The 21,852-nt window shown below is 40.8% G+C and overlaps 1 protein-coding gene across 1 annotated transcript in view; it reads left to right on the top strand.

Moving 5' to 3' along the window:
- The window catches only part of SLC28A3 (solute carrier family 28 member 3), a 42,011-nt gene extending 40,629 nt beyond the window's left edge, over positions 1 to 1,382 (top strand). The window contains exon 18 of the mRNA XM_030470558.1: positions 1,184 to 1,382. Coding sequence (XP_030326418.1) covers positions 1,184 to 1,298 — 115 coding nt within the window. The 3' untranslated portion in view covers positions 1,299 to 1,382. The remainder of the gene's footprint in view (positions 1 to 1,183) is intronic.
- The last annotated feature ends 20,470 nt before the right edge of the window (positions 1,383 to 21,852 follow it).

Below are 21,852 nucleotides of genomic sequence, written 5' to 3' on the forward strand. Positions count from 1 at the left end.
GCTTTAGAAGTAAACACTAATTCAACTTTTTTCCCATGCTATTGAAAATAGAACTTTATCTTCCCTTTCACATTTCTTTTAACAAAGACAATTCTCTAAGATTGAGCATTTCTCTACAACATACAATGTAAATGTAATAGTGATGTTGCTGTAATCTAACCTGCAAGAATCCTCTTGACAGAATCCTCAAACGGGGAATTTTCTTCAGTATTGATTGCACTAGATCTGCCTTCATAACCCCTCACTTAACTAAACAGAGTTTTTGTGTGTGTAGTAGGAAGATTTCTTATTACATATTCTTAGCATCAAGACTTGTAACAACTTAAAATTTCTTGTAATGTTGAACTCCTCATGTTGGGGATCAAAATTCCAATTCTAACTTCAGGTGATTCTTTTTCCTGTATTATTCTTTTGACACATATATGTCTTCCCTCCATGCCTTGTCTTAAAAAGTAGCTTTGAATATGGGCATATGAGCTATGTATGTTGTCCTTCTTTTTATGGTAACATTTTTAGATTTCAACTATTCACAAAAACGTGATTTAAAAAAATCATTCATGTTGGTATCAAGATCACCAGCTTCTGCCTGAACATCAGCACTCACATATCATTGTGAGCAATTTCTGGTTTTGCAACCTGATGTTCCAAGCAAGATTTTCTTAACATTGAACTGGTGTAAAAAATTTTTTTGCATAATAAAAATCATCTGTGATACAGGCACATTCTTTCATATTTCTTCATCACTTTAACTTTTCTTCATCACACGAATTTTGCCTCTACCAGGTTGCTACAAAGACACAAATTTGCTTTGATTTGACTAGAATCAGTGTTGAGCAAATGCTTAAAAACCTTGAACAGTGAATTGAAAGCCTCAATTGTTTCAGTTATCTAGGAAGATATACTTGAGGACTTTGTACAGAAAACCAGACATCACCCTGATAAAAAGAGAGAACATTTAGTCATGGGACATGGCTGGTGTTTGGAAAGTCTTATCTCCATTTCATTTCTCATGAAAATTTTAACACTTTTGAAGTTACTTTGAAGAAAACATGCGTGTGTGTGCATGTGCATATATATATGTGCATATGTGTGTATTATGTAAATACATACATACAGAGAGAGAGAAAGATTCCCGTAAGAGAAAAGGAGTATATCTGATTTCTGCTTCCATCTTCTTCCTCAGTGTAAATCAATCTCAAGAGATCTTCCATGGAGGAAAATACAGCATGAGTTCCTGGAGAGGATGTTGCCAGATACTGGATCAACCTGCTCTTCACTGCACTTGGATTAAGCCTTAATTTTTTCTGGGGGGTGTATCATAAATAAAAGCTGTGGTCCTTGGTAGAAAGGTAATAAAAAATTTCCTTTTCCACAAGCGTTAATTTAACTCCCAACTTTTATTTCCCATCTCTTACCAGCCCAATTCCTTTGACTTGCTCGGAATTACTCATAAATTAAACTGGAATAACTGCAAGACACCTCTTGCTGCAGATCTCTTTTCCCAGTACAGATCAAAAGAGAAAAATATTTTTAAGCCTGATTCTCCTGATTTCATTTCTACCCTGAAACCAATGAATCTGTAGAACTAAACTGCTGTAGGCAACATGAAAATCTGATCCAGAGGATATGACTGCCTCTTACAGAAAGTTGTGAACTAGAAATGATATTTATAATTGTCATCCATTCCTAGAAGTATTTCTGCTCTTTTTGATACCAAAGAAATGCTTTTACTGCACAAAGATAAATTACTCTGTTCTCAGAAGCTTTTGCACATTTTTTTCTGGTAACTATGGCTACATGTGAAGCGAGCTGTTAATGTGGCGCACCCCACCACTTGATCACTGAAGCGCCCACAGGGAACTAGCCTCTGTGTGCCCCAGTCACTCTCCTTCTGTCCACAGAGGTATCCAGGCCACATCTTGGTCCAGGGGAGTGGACCTTGCTTAGAGGTAACTCACATGAATGGAAATGTGCAAACTCAAAGGAAAGTCTCCTGTATCAATTCTTCTCAAACTTTGCTGTTAACAACTGTGAAAATTGATCCTGGAGTCATCAGCCAGAAACAACAAAAGCTGTGCTGCAAATCAAATGTGCATAAAATGAAGTCACAATCTTGACTGCTCCCTGTGAAAGTAGTATTAATGGATCTTCAAGACCTCTAGAAGATCCTCTTGAAGTGGAAAGGTGGTATGTTTTTTAGCTTCAGACTTTTCATGGACTTCAAAACTGAAAAGTTCTTTGCAGATGGTTTTGCAAAAGGTATACGTATATTCCTATCCCATAACACTGTTAATGCCAAGGACTTGTTAAAAAAAGCTAGGAGCTGAAGTACAGGAATATCAGGAAGTCCTGACATACCTCGAAATCAAACTTGTGCAAATGGAATTGTGATAAAACAATAGCTAACATTTTAATCTTCCATTAATTATTGCAGAATCTGTTCAGGGAAATGCAGATTAATGAACTTAGACAGCTGCCAGTACAGCTGTTTTCAGGAGGTATTTATTTGGCTTAATTGTAAAAGGTGTTAATTTCCTATAAAACTCAGTTTATTAACTTAATCCTCTGAAAATTTTTAAATGCCAGTATTACTACTACTTGTGACTTTCATCACAGGTTAGATGTTAAATGTTTTTCTTTGGCCTCACCCACCTAGATTTAGGAGACTGCATGTCAAACTCAATTTTCAGTGTTTTTAAGGAATGTTGCTAATCCTGATAATGACAGCTATGTATGCTCAAATATTTTATGCAAACCTCTCCTAAAGAAATTGCATGGGTTTGGTCTACAATTTTTAGCCAGCATCCTGGTTACAGCAGGGTTTAGCTAAGCAAATAAGTTTAGAATCTGAAATAGAGAAAAATATTCTTTCAAGGGAAAGTAGTCAGAGTCATTAACTCTCACTGTCAAGCAGAACACACCCCACATCCTCCATTTACAAGTCATCACTGGTGCTCCCCCTCCTTGCTACTCCCTAGCATACTCTGGTTAATATTAGCCTTTTGAAGTGCTGCTCTTCTCATTCCCACAATTATAAGCTGGTCGAAAGGGCTACTCCATTTAGTAAAGACAACTATGCATAAACTTCTAAAACAGTTTCTCTTTTAGCTTGAGGCAGCAGCTTTCCTCCCACAAAAGAGATGTCATGTGTTTCTTTTCTTTTTTAGGACTCCTTTATAGCAGGATTACATGGATGGCAATTTTAGCAGAGGATATGTGACGTTGTTCTACCTACACCTTTTCAAAGAGATTGCCCACCTGACCTGCTAACGGCTTAATCAAACGATGATAATATGGGATATTGCATCCTAAATGTAGCAAAAAAAGCAGTGAAAGCAGGAGGGGATTGCGAACATGTGCCACCATGCTTTCAAGTGACTATTTCACCTCTATGCTTGTGATGGTGCTAGGAGTTCAGTGTAGAGGTCTTTGTGTTTCTCTCGACACAAAAAGGGAACTATGAATTTCACCTGCTCAGGGTTAACCTGCCAGCTTGGATCCTGAACTCTTGGCATCCAGGAGCACATTTCCAACAGCATGATTGCTAGTGGCAGTGAACCTGCAACACAGGGAAGAAACATTTGAATTAATCAAATGATTGCTAGCACTTGTGGTGGGTTAACCCTGGCTGGATGCCAGGTGCCCACCAAAGCTGCTCTGTCACTCCCCTCCTCAGCAGGACAGGGGAGAGATAATGCAGTGAAAGACTTGTGGGTTGAGGTAAGAACAGGAGAGATCACTCACCAATTACCATCATGGGCAAAACAGACTCGACTTGGGAAACATTAGTTCAATTTATTACCAATCAAAACAGAGCAGAATAATGAGAAATACAACCCAAATCTTAAAACACCTTCCCCCCACCCCTCCCTTCTACCTGGGCTTAACTTTACACCTGACTTTTCTATCTCCTCCCCTCCAGCGGCACAGGGGAATGGGGAATACGGGTTGTGGTCAGTCCGCCACACGGTGCCTCTGCTGCACCTTCCTCCTCAGGGGAGGTCTCCTCACACTCTTCCCCTGCCCCAGCGTAGGGTCCCTGCTGCAGGAGACAGTCCTCAACAGACATAGTCCTTCCTATAGGCTGTAACTCTTCACGAACTGAGAACTGCTCCAGCATGAGTCTCTCCCACAGGGTGCAGCCCTTCAGGAGCACAGTGCTCCACTGTGGGTCCCCTGAGAGGTCACAGGTCCTGCCACGAGCCTGCTCCAACGTGGGCTTCCTACGGGATCACAGCCTCCTTCAAGCATCCTCCTCCAGTGTGGGGTCCTCTATGGGCTGCAGGGGCACAGCCTGCCGCACCATGTTCTGCACCAAGGGCTGCAGAGGAATCGTTATTCTGGTGTCTGGAACACCTCTTGCCCTTCTTCTGCACTGACCTCATGTCTGCAGAGTTGCTTTCACATGTTTTCACTTCTCTCTCTGGCTGCAATTGCACAGTTCTCCACCACTCCCCACCCCCACCCTCACCCTCTTCTGAAACATGTTATCTCAGGGGCACTAGCACCTTTGCTGATGGGGTCAGCTTTGGCCAGTGGAGAGTCCATGTTGGAGCCAGCTGGCATTGGCTCTGTTGAACACAGGGGAAGCTTCTGGCATCTTCTCACAGAAGCTACCCCTGTAGCCCCCTGCTACCAAAACTTTCCATGCAAACCCAATGCACACTCTTTACTTCTACAGATTCAAAGACCTACGTGAACATTTTGGAAATAATAGATTAAATAATGGATGAAGCCTACGTAGAAGTATCCCTGTTTCATAGGTCTTGCAAAAAAAGGGAGAGCTTAACCTGCTTTGTGGTTGCTGGCATGGCAATGCACAATAGGTTTTAACCAATACAGATGACAAGTTAATGAAGCACAGGTGGTGTGACTGAATCTGTCGCCCTCAGAAGTTACGCAATGGATGTCGATACCTGTCTAATAGTTTTGTGGGTTTTTTTACTGTAACATTCACAAGGTGTTAGTTAGTCGCTAGAGATAACCGGTAATATTTCCAGGAAATGTTTCAAACAGTTCAGTGTACAACAGTTCCAGGAAACATACTGAGTAGAATTTATCATGCTCAGAGCATATACAATAAAAAAAAAACCCTATCCTTAATGTAAAACAAGTTCTCCCTGGCCTCAAGCTAGAAAAGCACTAAAATTTGTTAAAGAGGCAAGGTTGGTAGGTGAAAGGAATACTTCAATTTTAATTGGCTCAGAGGTAGCTGGAAAAAACAAGCGCACTTTTTTCCTAAAACTCTTTCCTCAAAATCTTTTTCTAATTCTCATGCTACAGCAGCATTTGCAACCTAGATACCTTTGTGAACGATTGAGTCTCTATATGTTGTGTTTTAACCTGGCAGGCAGTTAAACACCACACAGCCACTTGCTCACTCCTGGCCCTGCACTGGGATGGGAGAGATAATCAGAAGCTAAAAAAAAAAAGAGTAAAAATTACAGGTTGAGATATAGACAGTTTAATAGGATGGAAAAGGAAAAAACAGCAACAGTATTAACATTACTAATATTAATAATAACATCAATAATAATAGTAGGAGAATTAGAATATACAAAAAATTGTTGCACCATGCAGTTGCTCAGCACCCACTGATCAATTCCCAGTCATTTCCTGAGCAGCAGCCACCAGACAGGTTTACCCCTACTTTCTATACTGAGCACAACATCATATGGTATGGAATATCCTTTTGGCCAGCTTTGGTCAGCTGTCCCGGCTGTGTCTCCTCCCAGCATCCTGTGCCCCCCAGCCTACTCACTGGTGGGGCGGTGTAAGGAGGTGAGAAGGCCTCGGCTTAGGATAAGCAGGACTTAGCAACAACTAAACATCAATGTGTTACCAGCATTACTCTCATCCTAAATCCCTATCACTCTACCAGCTGCTAGGAAGAAAATCAACTCTATCCCAGCTGAAACCAGGATGACACTATGTCAAAGCAGCAAGTCATATACAGCAAGTTATGGAGTCAAGTAAGTGTTCTCCAAACCAGGTATCACCTCTTTATCACAAAAGACATGAGTGGAGAGAGGCTAAAGATGCAGAATATGAATACCAATTCTCTTCCTTTGCAGACTGAAATGGTTTCTGCTACACAGTGGTCAGACTGCTTCCCACTATGCAGCGCCACAAATCTGTGGTTCCCAATTTTTGTGAGTCTGAACCACCAGCAGACCTCCAAGAGGACTGTAGCTTTACTTTAGCCACTTAAACATGTTATTTAGCAGTGGCGTGTATCTGGGAAGGTGACTCCCAACTTCAGCCTCACCAGGTAAGTGGTGAAATAAAATCTGTGCCTAGGGCATTGGTGCAGGGCAAGAGAAGCTCTTTGCCCAGGGAGCACAGATCTCTGCTTGTCAGCTGGTGACACAGGCTGACATGCACTGGGGGCAGCTAGTGTGGGGCCCTGAGCTTCAAGTCTGCAGGCCCAGTTCACCCACATGGTACCATTCCTCTCTTGCAAGCAGGCCCACAGAATAAGTAGGCCTGCTGCTATCCTACGCTGTTATCTGTTATCAAACACAAAAACAAGTGGCAGGTTACAAAACTTTCATGTTTGAGAGGCTGAACCAAATTCTCCTCTTGTTTACACCAGTCTAAACTATGGGGATCTTCACTGAAGCTGAAGATACCATACACTTACACCAGTGTAAATCAGATGAGACTTTGTTCCTTTGTGTTTGATTGTAATTTCAAGCTAGTTTTAAAGTCTATCAGTCCACAGGAGCCAAAGGAAGTACTTCAATTTATACAATACTGTAAAATCATCAGTGCAACTGCGCACATGTGTCTGTTTTGCCCCAACGGAGCTCCGAATCTGAAACCTGAGAATATTGAGAAAAACAGACTGGTGCAAACCAGTTTAGTCTTTAGCCCAAAACTACTTCATGATGGTTTTTATACAGGCGGAGGGGAAAAAAAATAAAAAATTTCTTGTTGCTATGGCATTCTACAGCGTAAGGATTTGCTATAGCAACCAGTGCACTACCTCAAAAGGCATTGATCAGAATGTATGGGTTGCCATGGTTGCCATGGCAAAAACAGAGATTTTCTTTTTGCTGTATTGATTGGTGCCTTTGATGTCAGGTGGCTTGAAATGTCCGAGAGATGGGGGACACCCTACACAACATTGCTGCAAGTTCCATGGTGACAAGTATAGATGGCTGTTGAGGACCACATTTGTTTACATGAAATGAGAAAACCTTGAGTTTTTACATGCAAAATCTTGCATGTTACCAGGATTAAATATGTGTAACAAATATTACACTTGGGTCTTTTTGCTTGTTTTCCATATGCTGGGAAAGTGTTCCAACCTCAGCGGCAGTCAAATTGCAACATTTAGAGTCCCCATGTTGGGGAGAACAGCCCCGTGTGTAGAATTACAAACCAGGATTTGTGTCCAGTTGTGAGTTTTGCCACAGGCCTCATATATACCTGGGACAGTCTCTCAGCTCTGTGATGTCCCTGTTCCCAGCCTGTAAAATGAAGCAGTATCCTAGGGGGTGTTGTTAGCAGTTGCAGTATAGCAAAAGTTGTTGGTAGAAATGGGAGAGCAGGACTTTTACAATTGTGGAATTATATACCAGGGCTTCCTCCAGGTGATTCTATACTGAAAAGTAATGAGGAACTATGCATTACATGCCTAGTTTCTGCCAGAGGGTCTTACAGATGGATTGAAACGGATACATCTGGTACTTTTCCTAAACAGCTCTGGTTCAAAGAAAGGAAGAAGACTATGAACAGGTTCATACCAATGTTACTTCCTTCTGCTAAGGAGACAGTATTGCACTACTGTAGCACGTGAGCTCAGATAACAGCAGGGACACAAAAAACTGGTGCCCATACCGAATGACTGCTGTCACATTGCACCTTCCCAGGTACTTTCTGTAGCTACTTTATTATCATTATGACCCCATATATTCCAACTACTCTTAATTGCTGACTGACGTTCTCCTACAAAACTGTCATTTGACTCTAACTGGCTGTTTGGCCATATTACACTAATTATTACACACAGAAAGACTCTAAAGTCTCTTTATCGTGAATAATTTCTGAGTTGCAGGTACTTCCCCAAGAAGCCACTGAAAAAAAGCCTTTATCCATTTTCAGTTCACACATACTATGTAAAAGACATCCAGCCCTCACAGTTTTTTGAATAATCATGCCCTGGCATTTTAATAAAGAAATTTGTCCTTGCAGTTACACACTATTCTTGTAAACAGCTCAGACAAAGTCAACTGAAGTACTCTCTGTACTACACATTTACGTTGTGTAAGTGATTGCGGTATGTGGATTGACCTGAAACCACATAGGAAAACTTGCAGAACTCCCTCAGTACTATCAGTTCTCTCTTTGTGCTACCTTGACCCCCATAACAAAGCCACAGCAGAAACACAGGCTGAGATTTCAAGTCAGGTTCCATTTACCAGGTAAATGTTTTATCTTCAAGCCTCTTGCTTCCTTCTTTTCACCCTTTCTTCTTCTGACTACTCCATGGTTTTACAGTAGCACAGTTCACATCTTGCTTTCTGTATTGCTGCTTTTACTCTTGATCACCTTTGTTTTGCTTTCACACATCACCACAGGAGGGCTGGAATTTTTCCTTTCTCGGATCACTAGGTGGCAGAACAAAATCAGTAAAAGCTGTTCCCAAGAAAACACGAAGGGATGCAAGTACGGAGCCTTTTTTGTTTGTATATATATGGCCTACTTGGGGTTTTTGTTGCTCAGAATTTCGGGTGAAATACTTTTACACGTTTTCGGGTAATATAAAAATATGGTATGCTTTGGTCAAGGTGGTTTGCTTTCAAGGGGCCACTATGGGCACTTTGAATAGCTCCACATTTTGGACTGTTATGCAGCCATCCCTGAAAATCACATTTTCCTAAAATGCTGCCCGCTGATCCCCCCAGATTCCTTATTATCTTTGTAAACTGTGGTGAAGGATGTTACTGGCTGTCTGTAGTAATCTTAGTGAAAGTAGTAGAATGAGTTATGGAATAAATAAAGGCTTAGATACTTCAAACACTTGCAACAGATGGTAGTGTGCACCCTGCTATAGTACCCCAGTTCTATTTAGCTGCAAGTAATACGGGGCTAAGGGTTTCTGAAACTCATGCATGGCCCAGAATAGCAATACCGGTAACAGTACCAAGGTCCATTTTACTGAAATTTCCACCACTGGCCAAGCATGTCCTCCGCCTTGGGCCTTGCTGAACACAATAAGGCTTTTCACATGCAGATACAGTTTTCCTTAGTTGTCTTATAGAGGTAAGGGGGAGCAGGAGGAATCAGCTTACTGCAGTGAAGAGGGTTAAGAAAAAAAGTGTTAAGGGTGACATGAATGATTTGTAGCAGCCCTAGAAAACAGTACCGTTGGCAAGGAAAGGGAAACATATTGTGGAGAAAGCAATGATAAGACATCCTTGTCAGTTGTGACTCAAGTAAGTGGCTTGTTTCTGGAGTAGCGGTTGTTGCAGTGTCTTTCAAACACTTTATTACCAGGGAAAAAGGAAGCATGAAGAGCCTCTTTTGCCTTCCAGAGATACTAGAACAACTACTCAAGAGCTTACATACTTACTGCTAAATATGGCAAAGTAATCCTCTTCAGTAACCTGCCTTGAGTGAGTTGTAAGAGCTTATACAGAATTTTCAAAGCTCTTTAAAAGTGACTGGATAGATACAGTGTTCTCAAAACTTAAGTAAGGAGAGTCTCTCCGTTACTTTCACTCCAACTAAGAAATGTTTCATGAAGTGCAGTGAGACAGCAGAGCACTCGCTACCTACCCTGGGCTGTTCATCTCTCAGATCTGTGACTGTGTTAGCGGGAACATTCGAGAAATGTACTCACAAAGCCAAGGGGCTGCAAAGCACCCATCCTTCAGAAACCTGAACCGGAGCCATCCACAGAACACTCCCAAAAAACACTTTTGAAGGGCTCAAAGCCAGAGGCACTGTGCTGTTGAGACAGGCTCGGGTAAATTTGGTTTTCTTACATCAGCTTTCCATCATATTTCCTAATATCATTCTCTAAAGGCTGTTGTGTATGCTTATTGCTTTTATAACTAAAGCTCTTGTGGGAGGTAGGGAGGTGGGGGGTGGTGTTACTCTTACCAGCTTTGATAAGACTCTCTTTTCTGGAACATTGCTCGCAAAAGCATTTTCACTTGGACACAAAAGGGAGAATATTCTCCAAAGATACTTTCAGCTAGTTCCAAGAGGTACATTTCTGTCCTGCAGACTTTAACTTGACTGTTTACAATGAAGAATTTGCCAAATAATGACCAAAAGAAAAGGTTAAAATGTTGGTCTAATTCACTGTCGTGTTTTCTCTATATTCTTTTTCTTTCCATGGAAATGCAAGACTTTAAATAATGGAAACTTTCCATTCCATGAAGCTTGCTGCCCGAAGTTCCACCAAAATACTAGTGTCAACTAGAAGCACTTTCTTCTCCATGTATGAGTATATTTCAATAACTAGAAAAACGAAATTCCTTTTCTAATAATTGCTATTCCAATCCATAGAGATGGTGTCCTTTGCAGTCCTTTGAGCATGCAGCAGTATCTAAAATGATACAGAAATTGTTCCTGTATTAGAAGTCACCCTCACCCCCTTCCTTCTGTTGAAATAGTCCCTAAAATAGCAATGGGAAGGTTCTTTCAGCTGCATCTAGATTTATTTCTCCTCTGACGCAAGACCTTTGGTCTGTGCAAAAATCTCCCAAAATCCCATAGCACAGATATCAGGCAAAAGCGGCTTCTGTGCTGTATGTACATCCTCCTGCATATGCTTAATTATGTGGCAAAAAACATTTTTTGTATTTGACTCCCACTAAAACTGTATGGGCTGGCTGCAGACAGTGAACTGGATTCCCTTCATGCTTTACACTTTCTCAGATAGCGCTGTGGTAGTTACTTCTGCAGAAATCCAGTCAAGTCATCACTCATTAGCCACCAAACAGAGAAGTAGCCTGATTTCTGGGAACATTTGACTGAGAGCATTTGACTTTGCAGCACTCGCAATTGAGAAAAAAAATTACCAGACACACTTGAATCTACCAAAGAAAGTTCCAGTTGAACCACACCTGGTAGTGTTGGCCAAAGCAGAGGAGAATGATCATTCTTCCCCTTCTGGTTTATTTTGAGAAGGGTCATTAGGGAAACTGGTTTTCAAAAGACGAAAAATCTTCCATTTTCAGATGGTCTTTGCAAATACAGGTATTTCAGAGACACAAGGCTGAATCATGAGGTCTTGGTACAAATGACCCAGGAACTATTCTGGTGGCATTGTGAACTATTACTGTTCTTTCTATAAAAATTATCTCATTCAAGATTCTTGGAAGTGCCTTTTATACTCATATGCCTCAGAACAAACTGTTGCAAGATGTCTTTTTCCCGACTGTGACAAAATAAGACTATGTTGATGATGGCTGTATTGTTTGATGGCACCATTTCTAGCAAAAACATATTCTAAAACACAGTAGGTATAATTCTGAGTGTATTACTTCCACAGACACTAATCTCCACTTTTGGAGATTGTATTGTACAAACAGATAGAGCAAGCATCAGAAAGCTTTTGATCCAATTTTTATGGAATAAACAGAAAAAGCATGTGTAGAGATCAAGGTAACAACAGAGACAGGTGCGTAGAATAGTAATCACAGTAGTGTTATCAAAGATAAATTAAAGGCAGTACAAATTAAGCAGCCATTAATAATACAATATACAGCACAATACAAATACAGCCAGGCCTCTTCTCTGAAGCAAGAGTATGAATGTGTTGCACTTTTATTCTATTTGTATAGTGTAGTCCTCAACTGCTGATAAAACAATACACTGCAATCAGATAATCTCTTCCTTTCACTGCTGTGCCCCACATTTAATGGTCCATGGCTAGGTCTGTATTGGTCAGCTCCATCGCTGGCCATGGATCAGAGCCAAAGTTCTCATTTGTTATCACATGGGCTTGTGCGGCTTTGTTTCCACCGCAGACAGACGACTGCCTCTCAATGTGTTGCTACTTGAGTTTTATATACATTTATTTTCTGAAGAGCCCATGTGTTGCTCTAGCATCAGTGAGATTATCTGGGGGGAGCTTTTTGTTTTCACCAGTATTAGGATCAGTCTCTTCATCACAAGTCTAGATAGACCAGGACTGAAAACGTGTGTGTCTGGAGCTGCTGCTGACAGCACCTGTAGTGCCGAAAAGGGGCAACAAGGACAGACTTTTCATGTAAAGTATTTGTAAAGTGAGAGAGCATGTTTGGCTTTTTTTCTTTGCTTAGTTTATAAATAGTCAGCTTGCTAACGTTCAAAAGTGAAAGAATATATTGGTTTTGCAATATCTTATTCAGGTCTCTGCTCTACATTGGGTCTAAGGACTGGCCCATGAGGTCTAGGTGGCACTGCTAGGTGAGTGATGGCTCTGTGCTTGATCTCCACCTTAAACCAATGTAGGTGATGTCATTAGAGCTCTTCTGACATGAGGGGAAGAACTTATAGAGCGGCCATTGCTGGAGCACTCCTGCACACAAGCACATAGGTTGAAGTCTGTTATGATGAAGTGGCGTATTAGGTTTACATGGCAAGGTTTTGATAGCAGGGGGCTGCAGGGTTGACGTCTGTGAGAAGAGACAAGGAATGACCCCATGTCAGACACAGCTGGTTCCAGCCAGCTCCAAAACAGCAGACTCACCACAGGGCACAGCTGAGCCCATCCACAGTGCTGGTGGCACCTCTGTGGTATCATATTTAAGAAAGGGTAAGAAACAAGGCACATCAGTTGTGAGAAAGAGGAGTGAGAAAAACATGAAAGAAACAGCCCTGCAGACACTGAGACTGGTGGAGAAAGCGGGGGAGGAGGTGGTCCAGGTGCCAGAGCAGAGGTTCCCCTGCAGACTGTGGAGAACACTGTGATAGACCTGGTTTTTCCACTGCAGCCCATGGAGGACCATGCCAGAACAGCTATACAACCTGCAGCTGTGCTACAAGAAGCGGGCAAGCCCTGAAGGCAGCTGCAGCCCATGGAGATCCCATGCAGGAGCAGGTTTCTGGAAGGATCTGCAGCCTGTGGGGAATCCACAGTGGAGCAATCTGTCCCTGATGTGCTATACCCCATAAAAAGGACCCACGCTGGAGCAGTTCTTGAAGGGTTGCAAAGAAATCTTAGAGCTGCAGCTGTAATCTTTGCTGGAGGCAAGATTGGCACAACATCAAAGCCCAGACTGCCAAAGGAGCAGTATGAGCTAAAAAGGAACCTTTTTACACTTCTTTTTTGTAGAAAACCTTCACTTGCATCTGCCTTTCCTTTATAACAAGCAAAAACCTGCTTTACTGCTTAAACAAAACTAGGGCATGGCTCCTTACCTTGTTAAAGTACAAAAGGTAGGTCTTGTACTATAACTGTGCCTTAACATAACTATATATGAAGCCCCCATATTACATATATGAAGTATTTTCATAGGCTGCCAGCGTGCAGCTGATGGGAAAGGTTCAGGCAATGAAACTGATCTAGATGCTCCAGCAGATTGGACATGAAAAAGAAAGCAGTAAACAAATTCCAAGTACTGTCTATTAAAAAAGAGTCATGAACAGCATAAATGACACTAATGGAAATATTACTGGCCTATCACCTTATGCTAACACCCTGTCTAGTTAGAAATACAAAACAAACCTATTGTTTAACAAAAAAATGAGCTACATCAACCAGTCTGAGCTTTCTAGTCAATATTATCATAATCTGTGTTATTTTTTTTATTCTTATTATACAAACTGTAAGATCAAGGATAAAGTTAACTATTTTTCATTTCAGTTACTTCAGTTACTATGTGTTCTTGAGTAGCTAAAATCTTGGGGTGAAATTCTGGAGAAGGAAGAGAAATCTGCAGAGGCAGGCTTTGTTTCTATTCCTGCACCTATTTCTACAGAGCCCACCAGTGTCAACACCTGGGCTGCTCTTTGGTTCCACTCTCATGAAGGCTAGGTGCACCAACAATGGAAGTGACCAAACCTGGAGCTGCCACGCTGCTATGGAAAGTGCCAGATGAGTCAGTTTTTGGGGACAGCTTTTCAAGCGTACCACACTTACAGACAGTTTTCACATGCGCAGTTTTCACATCAAGCTCTTTGCATCCTGGCATATGTGGCCAAAATGGTCAAAGATGTCAGACTCCAGAGTCTCGTACATCTTCAGAATTTGCTTCTTCTCTGATGCAGAAATGGGGTATGAGTCCCTTCAAAACTGACTATGTACCGACTATATCCCCTGGGAAGCTTTTTGGAACAGACTCTCCATAGTGCTTAGGTTGTGAGCTATGGTGGCCTGTGCTGTCAGTCAAATGTTTTTCAAATGAGGAACATTCCCTGGGGTGAAATATCCGCGTGACTGTTTTCTGCCTCTCATCCATCAGGAGTGGAGGATCTCCAAAGCAGCACTACCTGCTCCTCTGGATTTCAGGTCTAGCCAAGGACAAAGTAGAAAATCACCAAATTTCTGATGGGAATGTAGAGCTTCCCTGTGTTATAGAATTTAGTATTACCAGAAACTCTCTAGAGACAACTGCCACAAGTGAGAAAAAGGTGTGAAATCTCCAGACTGAAGGATCCTAACCACTGACACCTCATATGTATGCTTTTAAGCTGTTTCTAGTCATTTACTACAGAGACCTGAAAAATCTCCCCCATGTGTTTGCACTGTGACATTGTAATGATCCATATCGCATTGGTGACATACTGAAATATGTTGTAGCATATGTTGTGAAAATGTATGAGCCACAGTACGCCCCTAAGGAGTAAGAAAGACATGGAAGAATGTGCACCTCCAGGCATGGCGGATGCTTTCTCCTTACTCGAGTGTTCTGCATTTCTGGCAGATGTTTCTCCAAGTCTGTGGCATGTTTTTGAGGTTTTCAAACCTCTTTTCTGCCTTTCCCCTGCTCTGATCCATTTATGAAGGAGCTTGCCACGGAGGTTACCATGGCTCCCCACAGCATGGGTCAGTGGGCTTGCTCCTTTCGCCAGCACCCAGGGAATGGGGACTCCCCTCTTCTTCTCTCTGTCCTCCTGATACTTTCCTACTCTATTCACTGTGCTTCCCTGTGTCTCCCTGTCCCTCGTTTTGGAGGCTGGAGTGTGTTGCTCTCTCCCAGGTGGTTGCTTTCCCTTTGGGGGACAGGAAGTGAGGAGAGCAGTGCACCAAGGAGGGAGGCAGTGTAGGCTAAGGAGCAGTGGTATGCATGGTGTTGCGCGGGACGGAGTAAGGGCTTTGTCCACACAACAGAGTGCCAAAATTCAAAGCTGTCTTTGTAAAATGCTTCCCACAAGCTGAGGACTGTCATACCCCAAAGAGGGTTTTCAGTACCATGTCTTCTGGGTGTGTGCAGAGGTACATACAATTTCTCACCAGCCCAAAGGTAAAAGATGAAAACACTTCAGAAAGCCTTGAAAGTGGAGCTGAAATATAAAATGCAAAACAGTAGGAAATGAAAACCTTTGTGTGCTGCCAGCACAATTTCCTTGTGACTATGATTTTCTGAAACAGGCTTTTCAGACACACTTTGTTTTTCTGTGTGGGCTGAGACTGAATTCCCTTTTTTGTTGTTTTGTGTTTCGACTTCCTAACGTTAAGAAATACACGTGTGCCACACATCTAGCATATGACAGGTCCATTGTTCATTGACAAATTCAGTTTGAAGGTATATTTTTTCATGATGCAAAAAGAAACAGAATTTGCATTTTAAAATTAGCTTTCAGGCAATATTTTAACAATAGATATGTCCGAAAATACATAATTCACATCAATGTTGAAAATTTGACTGCTCCGTCTGCCATTGTGAATGTCTCATAGATGTATATAATTAATTCTGTTGCCTGATGCTTTCCCCAGCCCTCATGTTGTCCGGTTTCCAAAACATTCTTTTTTACATGAAAAACAGAGAGATGATTGGGAATGTTCTTCAGGCATGGAGTTCATGTTTCCTCTGTCAACTTTTTATGTTTATTTTCTTTTGTCTTCCACAACATCTCTTCATGCAGCTAAATGTCACCTACTGTGGTGAAGAACACCTTAGAAAAACTTGCTACTGATTTGTATCCATAGGCCAGTTGCTCTGGAGTGACCTCATTCTGTGCTTCCTGTTATTTCATTGTCAGTTTTCCACGCTTGGGTTTTCAAAGCATCAGAGAACTGATGAGCACAATATTTGAGAGAAGATGATAGAATATTAAGTGCACTCACTTTGAATCAAGTTGGTTTCCTGCAGTAATCATTCTTGAACCAAAAGAGACCTATTACTGAACGCACCCATCACTAGAAATCCCTCAGCTTCAATATGACAACAAGTCATTCCAACTTTGCCTACACTTTCACAGAGACACACTTGCTCCATTGTTACCTGGTTTCTGGCTGGTTGAAAACTCATCTGCATGCTCTTCACTCTCCGAGAACGATGGGAAATTTGTCTACTTTAGAAACTCCTGCTGCTTTTGCAAACTTCTTTCTTTTCGTTTTACCTATTACCTCCTTGCCTCTCTTCCCTGGTTTCAAGCTGGTTTTGTTCCACTCATGTCCTACTGGCTCAGCTGTGTGATGTTTTTATGGTTTCCTGGCTTTAAAATCACTTTTCTAAGCTCATCAGCTACACTGCTTTCTATTTTCTAGTCCCTTCTCACAAACCTATTTGACAGTTCAGCCTTTGGGACTAACCAACCACATTTATCCCTTGATTCTGGGCTTTCCTCAGCTTGCCACTGTTTTTCCAGTCTTAAACCCAGAGCACCTTCGAATAGGGAGCACCTGTAAATATAGGATTAAATGCCCATAAATCTGATGATTTATCTGCCCCTCTGCTGATAAAGAGGGGCCCAGACCATACTGAGCATTAGGAAGTTTTCCAGTCAGTGATTCACAGCAATGTAGAGCCTGTTTCAAAGGCAAGCAGAGTCAGAGGAAGTCACACAGATTTTGGAGAGCTTTCGGGTTAGATGGTACCTGAGGTGTGATGTGTTGTTGAAAGATGATGAAGATGATCTGTATACATAAAACATTTATGAAGTTACCTGTCATTTTATAACTCTGCAAGCACATGAATGGGAAAAGTGTAATGCACACAGGTTCTCAAGATATCACTATCAGGGAAAACTGGAAAGAACAGATATACATGTAGCAGGTACAGTGTGGGCTTAGATATTTGACACAGTCTTTCCAAAGTCATTCTCAAGTGATATTTAAAATACCAGCAGAAAATACACTTTTATATGATACTGAGCAATTGATATATTCTGTTGATTGCTCTACATGTAAATTAATTTATAAAAACTTTGGTTTTCCTATTTTTCCCTGGAGAAACTCAGAGAATGACATCAATATCTGAAGAACAAAGATTTCCAGGCTTAAGTAGAGAGCCCTCTCTCTCAGGTTTTTTAAATATATTTTTTCAGGGGCTGATTATATTTTATTGAAAGAGAAAAATCATTACTTGAAGCTGTAGCAGTGCAAAAGCATATTGAGGAGTTGATGACATGGTAACCACAAGAGTGATTCTCAAGTGGCTTGGCACACTGTGAAATCCTGACAAGCTGAATGCATGTTGCTAGCCTTGTTGGCAGTGCGGTTTATGGATTGGCGGCTTTTGTCATGCTTTAAGAAGAAAAAGTTGTCCTTCTTTCTTCTAATATGAGCTGTACATGTTATTCGCACAAGCCAATTTGGTTGTGTTGTTGTAGTTTGCGTTTGCCATTTCTGCTTTTATTTTTAATTCTGTTTGCCAAAGAACCTGGGCTATCTGCTCTCATTTAGGCAAGGGTCAGAAAACTATCGTGATATCCGTGGTGCTTTTCACTGTATTAAAAACATATGAACTGAATGTTCTCTCCAGAACTATTGGTAAAAACAAAGTTAATAATATTGATACAAATAATTTCCTCCAGGCATCAGAGCTCCGAAATGCAGTATTGGCCATTTCACGTCTGCCAGTACAGGTTGACCTCGTTGCAATGGCCACATTTAGTAGGTATTTGCAAGGCTTTCTTCATAATCACAAATATTATATAAGTCTTCTGCAAGCTCTGGGTTAAGTTGCTGCCTATCAGACAGTCTGAAATACTTAGAAACAGGAAACAGCTATCAGTAATATTAAAAGAAAACCAGTATAAAAAGCATGCGAAACATACAAATACTTGCCATTTGGACAGCTTAATTTTGTTCCTCTTGTAATACACTGATGGAGGGGATGGGGAATGGCAATAAATGGGATGACTGCTATTCAGCTTTATATCTTACCAAGAGTGAAGAATATGGGAGGGTGTAGTGAGACGGGAAACCCATGTGAGCTGCAGCATAAGGAAAGGAGTAAAGTTAGAATCAGAAGATGATGAAAGAAATACGAACAGAAGATAGAGGTGGGGAGTCAAGAAAGAGAGAACAGTAAGAGTGAGAAACAGAGGGGACGAAAGAAATTAAGGGAGAAAAAATAAGCAGAGAGAGGGAATGAAGAAAGAAAGAGGTAACTGAAAGAAACAAAGTGGTTGGAGTGACAAAAAGGTTGGAGAATGAGTAAGACCATTAAGTTAATAGAACCAGGATGATGAAGTGGCAATAATAATCAGAGAAGAAACTATAAAATAATTAAAAATGCCAGGAAAACAAATGCAAGCTCCAATTACAAAAATGGATTTTTTTTCCTATGCATTAATCCTCTTGCTGTGGTTACAGTTCCCTGTGAGGAAAAAAAAAGTGACAAAAGGATACCAGATGATCCAGATTATGAAAACCTTGGGCCAGTCCTGGCCTACACAAAATGGGAAGAAAATCTTCCATCTCTTGCTGTGAACAACTCATAGATCTGGTTCTATGGCCAGAAGGAGCTACTTGTCCCAGGGTACTGTGGGGATCTTTCTAAATGGGTAACGAGGAAATACAGTGAAAGGATTCAGTCTGGATACCCTGCCCTTCAGTCAGGGGTGAATTTGGTTCAGATTAGTTAAAGCATTTCTTTGGCATACTTCAACAACCTGCTAAAACTGCCACTGTAATTACCTTGTATTTTGTACACTAGCGAAAAAAATGGATCTTGCATTTTGAACAGGCTATTTTGATAATTCTGAAACTTTTCCAAACATTTTTCAAGCTCGGGATTTTGTTGAAATGAATGCTTTCCTAGCAACAATATTTGTTTTGAGAAATCAGCATTTTTGGGAAGAAAAAGGGTGCTTTGAGTAGTTCTTGGCTCTCTGTGCTGAAGTAACAATATTTCCTCTAAAAAATCTAATGTTATTTCTAATATGATTTGTTGATATGGACGTAGAAGCCTGTTATTACTGTTTAAAAGCTAAGGCACTGTAATTAAGTTATTTTTGTACTTCATGAAGTACAAATGAACCTTTTTACTTCCTATGATTAATAGAAGAAAGACATAAATAAGCTTATTAATAATCAAATAATCTCCATTAACAAAGATTACCCAATTGCGATTTTCAGTAATGGGAAATGTAAGATTTAAGCTCTTTGGAAATGTCTTTGCAGCTAGATGAATGATGCTGGATATGTGCAACCAGATATCTGATATTCTCAACCAGAATAGCACCAAACATCTTGGCACATCACCGTGTTCAAAGGCCATGCTGAATGTTGCACAGAAAATGGACCTCTGAGGTTCCTTAAAGACTTTATAGAATTTATATGGGAGACCACCCAAGCCAGATGTTTTTCCATTATTTAGTGAATTAATGGTATCCTCAAGTAATGGTTTTTCTAAGATGTCTCTTTGTGTATGTAGGCATGTGGAGCATTTGGAGGCTGTTAAGGAGTCCATTAATTTCTTTTATGTACATCAGAGTAGTCATTTTCTGAGTATATTTCCCTTTATCTTGAATTTAAATGGAACTTAGTTTATTATCACCACTTCATTTTCTAAGCGTATATTTCAGATCTTTTTCCGTGCCTATTCTCCATTTTCCAGTGCTGTTCTCTTAAATGCTAGTGTACGACATACTCTGCATTGGGACTGGAGATCATTTTTGTGCGTAAAAGCTGTAAAATGGAAAATTCACAATAATGTGCCCTGAAGTTTGATTTTTCACAAATCAGAATTTGAGCTGGATCAATAATAGTTGACACTTTTATAACAACTTGTATTTCAGGAACTAAAAGCACTTAAAAAAAAAAAAAAAATTACCTGAGCCTGAAAAAGCCCTGTAAAGTTTTAGTCATTCTGTGGTGTGCTATTTTTCCCACATGCAGGGCTACACAAACACAATACTTTGCAACAGAAAGTACCACTGACAGCTCCTCATACTCTGTCTGCGGTACTAGTGGCAGCAGAAGATGCTGAAATGGTTGTCCATAGTCCCTGCGCAGCACCTAAGAAAGGAACTGAAGGAGTTCATTGGTGGGACTTATGAGGAGAAGGGATTGCCAGGATCAGGTGCAGGAGCTCGGGGTTTTGTATCAGCAGAGTAATGGAAAGGAGTTGTAGAAAAAAAGCCTGCCATTTGTTAGAATGACATTATTACTACAAAATCCTGTAATTAAACCTTCCTCATTGTGTCTGTAGTGTACCAATACAATATCTATGCTGCTTTCTGATGCCCAGCCTCTTTCACTTGTTTTCTTTAGCTGAAACTTTAAGTTATTTGATAATGTATGGCAAATGAAAGGAAGGAAATGGCCTTGTGGACAGGAGTGATTATGTCTTCAAATAGGTCTACTGGTGACAGCTTAATTCCTTTGCCTTTCTTTTGAACACTCATGTTTGCTAAGCTAAAGTGGTGATTAGGCTCAGGAAATTCACACTTTTGCACCCAAAATTTTTGGTTGACCTTAACACAAACAATCCATTAACTTCTGTAGCAGAGGTTTCTTGAGCAGTAATTTCTGCAGCCCTTATGCTGAACTCATTTTTTCCTGGTGAGCTTACTTGCTTTTACCACTCATCTGCTCCTGCAGAAAGGCTGCAGAATGCCCGTCAAATAGATCAAAGAGCATATCTCCCATTATTTCCTGAGGGCCCATTGTTTATGCACTCATTGATTTTCTTCTCTTTCACATACTTCTAAACAGCCTACAGTACCAATACAGACATTGTTCATGCTACATTATGAGAACTGTAAGACTGATAGCTTGTCCTTTGTGTATGTGTCCATTTGTCAAACAAGGCGAGCATTCTGGCTGATGCATAAACATTTTTAAGCAATCATGTTTCAGGGGCAGTTCTATATAATAAACCAGCAAACTGAGGTGGCAATGAGAAATACAGGGATTATTAAACAAACTGCATTCCCTCCCCCCAAACAAAGGGCAAGTTGCTCTCTTAAAATACTCCATTGCTCAGGAAAATACCAGCTTTTGATCACTTTTGTCCAGTGAAATCCATTTAAAAACAAGTTGGGCAAGCCTCTCTTTGAATTTTGTGCTTGTCTATTCCAAATGGCCAACTGCCAGCAGTTTTTCTGAGAGTGAGAGCCATCTGATATTCCAGCATAGAGAAAGAAAGTGGAAGCAGGACACAGAGGATCAGAGAACCAAATGGCATTCAGAGCACAGCCTGTATCTTATGTGCAGTTTGAGAGACAGCACAAGTTCTACTAAAACATGATTTGGTTGGTAACCAGCTTTTTTCAACAGGCTCTTTTTAAGCTCTAAATATGTAAAAGGTCTGCTTATTATTTACAGCTTGTCAAATACAAGCTTGAACAGCTCCAATATGAGTCAAACTGCCCTTCAATAGGAGTGAAAGAGAAAGACCTTACAGATCTTTCTGATGAGGGACTCCAACATCCTGGAATACTTTGTGCTGTGTATTAGCCCTGTCTTTGCACTTTCCCCAGTATCAGACTTCAACACAACGTGCTAAGAAT

The sequence above is a fragment of the Strigops habroptila genome, chromosome Z, assembly GCF_004027225.2.
Source record: "Strigops habroptila isolate Jane chromosome Z, bStrHab1.2.pri, whole genome shotgun sequence".
Taxonomy (NCBI): domain Eukaryota; kingdom Metazoa; phylum Chordata; class Aves; order Psittaciformes; family Psittacidae; genus Strigops; species Strigops habroptila.